The following is a 9,393-nucleotide window of genomic DNA, read 5'->3' as shown; positions in this document are numbered from 1 at the left end:
TTAATCTATGAATCGCCCTGTATCGTGTCTCTATCACATCGTCCCACAAACATGTTAAAGTTCTACCGATCGGTAGGATTTCTGTTTAATAAACGAAACGTCATTCGACTGCCAAATTCTCTAAAGATCTTTATTTTCAATTAAGCATACAGCGATTTAAAGACTGTAACAAAGTGAATCTCGTTTCGTTTATCAAGCAAAAAGCTTGAGAAATTAACTGACCCGTGTTATTGCTAATGTTTCCAGACTTGTAGAGCTCGCAAAGTATCATATCAGATTCCTGGTAATGAATAATCCCGTAATAAAAAGAGACATTAGCCCTGATTCAGGGAAAGGATCTTTAACGTGTTAATGTAATTTTTACTAAATATCAGTAGTCCCGTTACTGGCGCAATTTGAAAAATCACACAATTAAAAGTGCTGCCTTTGGCCTAGTTCGGCGGAATTAGATATTTGCAGTGTGTATTTCGCCAATAGACGGGAAATCACGGGTTTTAATCCAACGTCCACGTCACAACGCGCGTGAGACACGCTCGATATGCTAGAATCACGCAGATATCCACATTCCCTCGCACTGTTAAAAATCTATGGAAATTTACATACAATTTCTGCACACCTCATAACCGAAGTTACACATGTAAAAGTCGTAAAATAGAAAGAACACAAATTAGAAGGTGAATAAACTCGCGTATCATTGTATATTTACCCTATTAGTGCATTTTTACTTGAATTAAATGTAACGTTACATTGTAATTGTCATTAACTTAACTTAGATGCTAAATGTGGTATTTCAGAGATGGCGTAATTCAACTGACATTTATTATGGCATCGAAATAACCAATGATTGAGTATGTAAATTTACATGGATATTTTTTATCAATGCGTGGGAAAACAGTGCGCCACCCTCATTATTCACGACTAGATGATCTTATCCGTAACAATATCAACTATAATACACTTTGCCCTAACACCCAGTACTCCCTCTTTCTCTCTCTCTCTCTTACTGTGATTTACGTCAATTTACGCTGACTTTTATGTTGAATCGCCGTGCACTCAAAATTGTAGAATCCCTCATTCGAGCAGCAAACAACTCGCGCGAGTATCTCGCCAAAATTGTCGCGTTTAATTGTTTCTCTTTTTCTCCCTCGAGTTATGTTAAAAAATATAAGTAAGTACTGCACTCTCCGTACTCTCGTCGAACCCCTTTCCTGTTCCTCGAGTTATTTTACACGTGCGTGCAGTATTTCCCTACGTTTACTCGTATGCAACATGCAAAATATCATATGAATAATTACGTAGATCGATAAACATTGCTCCCTTGAGGAGTAAGGCCCAACTCATACCTCACTTTTAGCACCGCTTTTAAACGTCTTTTAATTAAGATAATATGAGACAGTATATATCTATCCGAGAAGTGAAATGGTTGGGGAATGTATTCTCCAAATGGGGGGTACCGATTCGTTTCAAATTTTACCAGGTGAATGTCGAGGCACTAAAGTAGGTCCCGAAACTCGGGAAATTTCACTCTTCATCGATACTTAGTTTATTTACCATGGATTAGAACCAATATGGCGTGGTCCGGGCACGTTTACGACGTTTTACGCTTCTTGGAGGCTTAGAATCGAAAATGAAGGAGTTCAGGACCTAGCTCGAACAATTTAGAACACCGTAGAAATGGAATATTACAAAGTCAGATGGAAGAAAACAAAAAAAAATATTGGAAAATACTTTCACCAACGATTGCAAGAGGATGCTGGCCAGTCTCGTGGCTAACACGTGTTTTTACAGCAAAAATTTAGTTGCAGCTAAACGCCACAGATGGCGACGTTGGTCCTAACAGTCATTGGAATAATGAGTTCACAGGATTTCGACAGTTTTACGTCGATCTCTTCGTCATTACTTTACTGAAATGGAATGTGGAACGCTTCAGTTCGTATCATTCTCAACGTAGACTGTAAAAGGCTTCAACGTAAAAATATATATGTTGGTAACGTGACGCGGCAGGTTGTGTTACCACTCGAGTATTGAAAATGACGTTACCACCAAAAAGGGTACAGATGAATTTTAATTTATCGACCTTGATTAAATTTCTCAGCGCCTTTCATATCATTCTTAACCCTTTCTCGACCGCGGAACTAGCCATCAGTGTAAACCGTACACATGAAAAGGGTCACGCGCAAAATTGCTAATATAATTTAGTAATATTATGATTGCGTATGGTAAATCTTTTAAGGATTTTCTATAAAAGTCGTTTAAAAGCGACAAGTGAGTAGGGTTGCTTTTAACAGTGCTCTAAAATACGTCTTTTAACGCTAAAATTGAGGTATGAGTAGGGGCCTAAAAATGTATATAGAAAAGAGGAGACGTTAATTTCAGCACCAAATTTCAGTCCGGACGTAGAAAAGATTTCCGGTAAAATGATTGTCATAAAAAAAAAAAGCAAAAAAGATGCTTTCACATAATTTTAGAAACGTTCCTTCCCTTTCCTAGGATTCCTAGGTCAATTAAAAGTGGAGAATATTAAGCTGGACTTTACCGAGCGTAGAGGCATCGATGGTTCAAGTAATTATCTATTAGACGACGCGGTCTATGGTGAACTATCGTTGCGCAATTACGAAAATCCCTTGCGTGTATTTTAATTATTAATAAATGGCTACGGTGAAACGGTGTCGGCGAAGGGGGGGTTTTCTTTGGAAGCTAAGCCCCTTCTTTTAGTTCTATGATGTGATTGATTTAAGATCTAGCTTTAAAAGACGGTACACCTCTGTACTTTTCATTTTACCTAACTGTAAAGACGTGGTCTGTCGACAACTTGATAACGATCAGCAGCGGGATTTATCAAAATCTATCCTCGGTCGATCATTGACTAAGATTTCATCCCAACCACGACCACTGATCAACGTGACCGTGATCATTATTACTAATTAACTTTTCCTCGATAACTGGAAGATGTAACGACGCGATGGCTCGATCAGTGATCACATATCGAAGGCATCGGGCCTCCTTATTTTCATTTTTTCTTTTTTTTTCATTTCTTTCGCTCTTTTCCTAATAACCAGCAAACGCGGCAGTCATTCGATTTCGGATTACACAGCAGCGGGAAACGTTCGATTCAATTACGCTCTCATCCGAACGATTAATTAATATTTCTCCTAACGTGATTGCATATGCATTTGGCGCGAAACTTTACGCTGTTTCTTGATTTCTTGGCAACATTTTTCAACGGGACGCCATATAACATAGTTGGATGTGTAATTTCAGGTGATACGAAAGTGACCTCTGAGGAGTCTCGTTTATGAAACTTTTCTCCGAATTTACTATACCGAATTGTTTAAAACTTTAGCACGTGAACGTGGAGGCTCCAAGGCACGTCCAAACATCTATGAAATTTCCTCTTTTAATGTATGTTTTATAATCAATTGTGTAACTTTGTATGAAAAATGAAATTTCATGGGCGTCGGGACCTTCCTTAGAGCCTCCATGTTCACGTGGTTAAGTTTCGGACGATTCGGTATACTCAGTTCGAAGAAAAGTGTCTAACAATTCACCCCTCGGATGCCACTTTCATATCACCTCAAGGTGATATGAAAGAGTCAGCCTATATATATCGTTCGTGAAAGTATTCTCCGAATTGGGTGTACCGATTCGTTTCAAATTTTACCACGTGAATGTGGAGGCCCTAAAGTGGGTCTTGAAACTCATGAAATTTCATTTTTCATAAAAAATGTATTTAACTAAAATAACACTTAGATCGCTTCATTTCGTATAATTCTCAACGTAGACTATAAAAGACCAACATAAATATAAATGTCGGTAACATGACGCGCCAGCTTGTGTTACCAGTTGGGCATTCAAAATGGCGTTACTACCAAAAAGGGTATAGATGAAATTTAATTTACCGATCTCGATTAAATTTCTCAGCGCCTTTCATATCATCTTAATTACCCACTTCTGTCTCGTGACGAAGATGGAAAACTGTTCCGCGCTCCAGAAACTCTTATCCAACTCGTGTGAAATCGTAATTGAATGACTTTCCTCGTGTTCCCGGTTCCGAGGGACCCTAAGCGAATTGACAATGGTGAACTTACGAGTTATGAATCACGGTATGTCAACACGACTCGTTATGATTCGTACATCGGCAGAGGATGGCCTTCGGAGTTGAAGACCCATCTACGTAAGTCGATCAATTGTCGGCTGTCGTCGAACAACAAGTACAAGTACTTCAGGGTCTCCGCGAACCAGAAGCTCTCCGTCATGTCTCGAGGACGAGTGTTGTAGATATTGCGAACGTTACCGATACTCGTGTAGCCGTTCTCCACTTTGGTATAGTTCTCGAAGGCCTGTACAAATCACGTCGACTACTTTACAAGTGCAGGCATTACAGTAAAGCTCGACAATAAATTCGGCGATAAGCCTTGCTGATATAAAAAATGCTGAATAAAGGAAATGAGAAAACTTACCTGGAATATTTGCCAGCCCCAATCCTGGTAAGTCTTGTTGCCCGTGAAGTACCACATGTAGTACAGACTTTCTATGAACTCTGGACGTAAAAGATTATGTGCATCGTTAGTTTTCACGTACATGTCCATCTGATTCTCGTCCTCGGATTTCTGAAAAGTGCGAGACTATTGTATCGTTTATTTTCATATTAAACATTCGATACTTTGTAACGCATTGTTAATTCTATCAAATACGTGCAGTGGGATAGTTGAGTGGATTATCACCTGAATGTTGAAGTAAGTGATTTCAGGAGCCAAAAACGTAGGCTGAATAGCATAGGTCTGATAACAAGTTCGGACGATTTCGTTGGCGAGGTCCTGATGATCCAATGGCAAACCGTGATGAACTCCCAGAATTAACGTCCCTCCCAAATAACAAGTAAGATGATCCTAAGAAATGAGGCATAGACCGGATCAACTTAAATTTACATGGAATTAAAAATTATTACGTTCACTGTATTCTTTTTTTACCATTTTAGGCTTCAAGTCCTTTGATGCCCCAATAAGTTCCGCAATAAACAAATACTGATTAACAGCAGTTCTCCTTGTAAGATGTTTTTGAGTCCCTTGAATGCCCAATAAGTAGTCATCTTTCAAACTGTGACAGGAAATAAATAGAGTTTAAGTAAAAAATAGAATGAATTTCATAGTATCCATCAAAGTATTATTGAAGTTTTGGAATGAGGGACAGATATCGTATAAATTTGCTTCTGCTTACTAGTTAATCAGCTTTCCTGTCTGTAACCACTGTTTCAATAAGTACTCGTAATAGCTATCACCTCGAGCACCTAGTGTAATAGTTGCAGAATCGCGGAACTGCCCTGTATTGGCATTGATAAAGATGGGCACTAATCCATCGAACTTCTCTAATTGGTGTACATGTTCGGATACTTTTGCAGCAGCTGCCTGTGTGCATAATTACTTTTATATTTATAAATCTTTGTTACTAAATTAAGCTTAAATCACCTCGAATTTCGGTTGGCCAGTGCTTCGACTCAGGTCTCGAAATTCTAGTTGTATCGAGGTGACTTCGCTGGTACTACTATCGGGCCCCCACTTCGGGCTGTGAGCACTTCTGGTTCCGAGATTAACATCAGAAAAGGGAACGCCTGATTTTGTTAAAAATGCTGGCATCATTCTATCTCCAAGATCAGTCTGGAATATTTAAAAACATTCGTTATAAAAGTAAACTTTTAAACAACTTTCTACACATCAAAGAGTCCGTTGTGTATAACTTACAGCCTTGTCGAGAAAGAGTTTATCTCCTGAGAGGTGATACGCAGCTAGTAATCCCCCCAAAACTCTTATGGTGACTTCAAATAAATTTACGTCCCTATTTAAAGTAAATACTAAACTGTTTTCGACCCAGGCACGAGCATCCGTGAATTCTGAAACATTTACGCTATTAATTATAAATCTCTCTTAAGTTTACTTGACCCAAAGATCTGAATGAATAAATGTACCATCATTTAAACCCATTATGTACATTGTGTCCAGTGAATCAACTATCGTTAATCCTAAACCAAACCATTCATGATAACCACCGGAAATTGGTTTAACGTTATCATGTCCCCAAGCAAATTTCTTGTATCCATTCCAAGAATGTTTGAAGGCAGTGACCACACTCCTTTGCCTATTATTCTGAGGGCCTAAACAACATTGAAAATATTCATCACATATCTCATATTAATATCTTATCACTATAAACAAAATATTTAGAGCCCACAGAGTTTAAGCAGATACGACTGTATTAATTTAATAAAAGTGATATTTAGTCATTTACTTTAGATTAAATGTTTACCATTAAATTTAAGTGCATTTGGCTTAGGTTGTGGTGGTTCACCAATTTGATCGTCGTCAACTTGGTTCACTTCTGGTTGAAATTCTGGTTCTTCTATAACTTCCCCACCGCCTGCACCTCCACCTTGATCAATGTTATCGACAACTAGCTCTTCTACCGCCTGTTAACGGTAATAAGTGCTTTAAGATATTAAATCTCTATCATACTCATAATACACATAAATGTATTTAAATATAAACATTGATTATATCCCTTTAAAACTTGTAACATTCTATCAACTTTTGAAATGCCAAAGTGAAAGCACAAACTACCAAAAAAAAATATGGGAAAACGACAGAAAATGATCATACCTTCTCATGCTTAGGGGTATCTTGAATCTCCTTCAAGCTATCGTAATCCTTACTGCTATCCAATATAGCATTCTTGGTCTCTCCCGGAAGAAGATAAAATATTATAAGTGGAATTGTAATCGCTGCAAAGTAAATGGTGTTCCTTTGGAACCTTGACAGCTGGTTCCATTGCTGAAACAAAAAGTGCATGTCTAAGTTCGAGAAAATCCATATTTTCATTGATATATTGAAACGATATTGAACCACTCGTGACTCGAGTCTTATTGATTCGAAGCACTTTTCGAAGGACTTTCTAGAGATCGGTAGCTTACCCTCCAGAGGCTTCGCGAAGTGCCTCGCGCGAAGGAAGCAGTGTCATGGATATTCAAGCTAATATAATCTGCTTTGCCCAGATCCTTGGGAGAATACATAGTTCCCTTTTCTAGGTTAGGTTGCTCCGGCAGTCGCTGAGATGCCGCCGAAGCCGCGCCAGGTCCAACCTTGTCTTAGCCTTCCGCATTTACGGAACTAAATGATCACTCCAGTCGTCCTTTATTATGCTTTTCAGACATTTCGGGCAATTTCTGGACACCTCCCAAAGCAGACTCGACACTTTCGGCCGATTTTAATTCTGTAACGTGTCAAACCGACGAAGACCCTCGGAGATGGCGCATTATTGCCGGAAACAGCTGCTCTTAAGGAAACCAATGCTTAGCAAGAAGGGCGTTTAAATTGCGAAAAATTCTCGAAACACTGATTAGAAATTAATGATGATCGTTGCGCACTTCTCTCACGATAGGCGTGAATCGATACAGAAAAAATATATGCACAACTTGGCTGTACAATGGAGAATTGATCTCGATATTTCGATTCGAATGAGTAATTTCATTAGAACGTCAAAACAGCCGAATATATTTTCTGAAGTGTTATAAACACTTGTTCACTAATGAAAAGTATTTCATTCAGGAGGAAGAGAGAAAAGTTTCTGTTACTAATAATCAAAGTTTCCATTAGCATACTCCAAGTTCATAGGTAAACGTTCACATTGTATTCAGCGTATATAATTTAGTCTTATTTAGTTTATTCAGCGTATTCTCGAATAAATTATCATTGTTAATTATTTTATACATTAATCTACATTTTTGTCGTTATAATGCAGAGATGAGTTGGGAGATCGCTCACGGAAGGGATCGTGCGATCGCATCCTGAGCTGCCCTCTGGTTTCGTACGTTAGCTTTCACCGTTTATTGCCCCCAAGGGCGGCGCAACGAATTTCTGGTAGGGCCTCGCGCACTCACGATGGCCATCTACCAGGCGCCATTGGCGGTTCACGTACTTGCGATGGTAATACCATGTGGCTGTGACGGTAGTGGCTTACCTACGCTTACCGGCACTGTTCGTTCACCACGCAGATTAAAATCAAGTTTTACAATGGCACTGGCTAATATATCAGGTATTCCTGACAAACATTGGCAACCTCCGTTTGTGGCTTTAGAAACAACGTAAGTTTTAATGATTAAAATCCCCTTTGATCGCTTCTACTTTTTAATGTCATAATCTAACCTATGTATTCACACATCTGAATGAATTTTTATTAGCACTTGAAAATCTGATTTTATAATGAATTTGGGAATGCTTTCCTCCATTTCCTATTTTTGTTGTAAACCTGAAGTCAAACGTGAATTAACATAGATATAATGGGATTACTATTCTTATTGCAGAATGGGTGAAATAGTCGTCGAATTATATTGGAAGCACGCACCGATAACCTGTAGAAATTTTGCAGAACTCGTTCGCAGGGGATACTACAATGGGACAAAATTTCACAGAATCATCCGTGACTTCATGATCCAAGGTTAAGCATCGCATGGTAATAATGTCGATAGAATCATGGTGATTTAGAAATTAATTATTGTGCGACACTTACACTGATAATGAGCTAGAATGACATTAGTGTATTTGCTTAGGTGGTGACCCAACTGCAACTGGAAAGGGTGGTATGTCAATTTATGGAGAATGTTTCGATGACGAAATACATGACGATTTAAAACACACCGGTACGTTAAAACAGAATTGCACGATTTCGTCAAGATCACTTTGACGTGTATTAAAATTGTGCATTTGAAATTAATTCAGGTGCTGGTATATTGTCGATGGCCAATTCTGGGCCGGATACCAATGGTTCGCAGTTCTTCATTACCCTGGCTCCTACTCAATGGTTGGATGGGAAGCACGCAATTTTCGGTAAGCTATGTACGTGAACACGTTTGTAGACTACTATTCACCTTAATTAGATATAAAGTAACATCATTTGTACATTTAAAGGACGAATTCATACTGGGATGGCCATCGTGAAGAGGATCGGTTTGGTAGAAACTGACAAAAACGATCGACCGATAGATGACGTAAAGATTATCAAAGGTTCGGTGAGGAACGCATAATTGTAATACTTATTTAATAAATGAATCGAATTTCTATTTTTCCTAATTGGACCTACTCTTTAAAGATATTAATCACAACTCACTATTTCATATGTAAATCGATGACTCAACTGAACCTAACAAACTAAATTGATTCTCGGTCAAAGAAGAAATTTTGTTAGAAAAGTAAGATTCTACAGGAACTGTGTGAACATTATTTTAGATATTATATTTTAATTAATATCTATATAACATCAGGATTTGTAAGGTCTTTTTGAAGGAAACGTTCCAACGTCTGCTAACGGTAATCCAGACAGAATAGAATGGATGCATGTAGATTCGTC

General features: G+C 38.3%; 2 protein-coding genes across 4 annotated transcripts; one reads left to right on the top strand and one right to left on the bottom strand.

Annotated features, from left to right (window-relative positions):
- Positions 1–3,713: 3,713 nt before the first annotated feature.
- LOC105703257 (endoplasmic reticulum mannosyl-oligosaccharide 1,2-alpha-mannosidase) lies at positions 3,714–7,450 on the bottom strand. Of its 2 annotated transcripts, none has more exons than XM_012431508.2 (11): positions 6,962–7,450; positions 6,651–6,821; positions 6,301–6,460; positions 5,963–6,148; positions 5,739–5,887; positions 5,466–5,654; positions 5,218–5,405; positions 4,971–5,097; positions 4,725–4,889; positions 4,461–4,625; positions 3,714–4,340 (listed from the first exon to the last, which is right to left on the bottom strand). In XM_012431508.2, exons 1-11 carry the CDS (start codon positions 7,058–7,060, stop codon positions 4,122–4,124), a joined length of 1,818 nt encoding a protein of 605 aa, XP_012286931.1. In that variant the 5' UTR covers positions 7,061–7,450; the 3' UTR covers positions 3,714–4,121. The 2 variants fall into 2 exon arrangements, with proteins under 2 accessions (XP_012286931.1, XP_012286932.1); XM_012431509.1 differs by having other exon boundaries at positions 4,122–4,340; positions 4,461–4,610; positions 6,962–7,060.
- A 353-nt stretch (positions 7,451–7,803) lies between these two features.
- LOC105703259 (peptidyl-prolyl cis-trans isomerase-like 1) lies at positions 7,804–9,324 on the top strand. 2 transcript variants are annotated; one of them, XM_012431512.2, is made up of 5 exons: positions 7,804–8,131; positions 8,351–8,484; positions 8,597–8,686; positions 8,766–8,873; positions 8,955–9,324. In XM_012431512.2, exons 1-5 carry the CDS (start codon positions 7,929–7,931, stop codon positions 9,068–9,070), a joined length of 651 nt encoding a protein of 216 aa, XP_012286935.1. In that variant the 5' UTR covers positions 7,804–7,928; the 3' UTR covers positions 9,071–9,324. The 2 variants fall into 2 exon arrangements, with proteins under 2 accessions (XP_012286935.1, XP_012286936.1); XM_012431513.1 differs by having other exon boundaries at positions 8,766–8,882; positions 8,955–9,084.
- Positions 9,325–9,393: the final 69 nt, after the last annotated feature.

Source organism: Orussus abietinus, unplaced genomic scaffold, assembly GCF_000612105.2.
Source record: "Orussus abietinus isolate OABI.00-Male unplaced genomic scaffold, Oabi_2.0 scaffold450, whole genome shotgun sequence".
In the NCBI taxonomy this organism is placed as follows: Eukaryota; Metazoa; Arthropoda; class Insecta; order Hymenoptera; family Orussidae; genus Orussus; species Orussus abietinus.
The sequence above is the reverse complement of the archived record's forward strand: the minus strand, read 5'-3'. Positions and strand labels throughout refer to the sequence as shown.

Coding starts and splice junctions, on each gene's coding strand:
- LOC105703259 (XM_012431512.2), top strand. CDS start 7,929: ATGGCCATCTACCAGGCGCCATTGGCGGTTCACGTACTTGCGATGGTA. Junction 8,485..8,596: donor CCGTGACTTCATGATCCAAG/GTTAAGCATCGC, acceptor GTATTTGCTTAG/GTGGTGACCCAACTGCAACT. Junction 8,687..8,765: donor TGACGATTTAAAACACACCG/GTACGTTAAAAC, acceptor AAATTAATTCAG/GTGCTGGTATATTGTCGATG.
- LOC105703257 (XM_012431508.2), bottom strand. CDS start 7,060: ATGTATTCTCCCAAGGATCTGGGCAAAGCAGATTATATTAGCTTGAAT. Junction 6,822..6,961: donor CTTCGCGAAGCCTCTGGAGG/GTAAGCTACCGA, acceptor TTTTTGTTTCAG/CAATGGAACCAGCTGTCAAG. Junction 5,888..5,962: donor CATAATGGGTTTAAATGATG/GTACATTTATTC, acceptor TAAATGTTTCAG/AATTCACGGATGCTCGTGCC.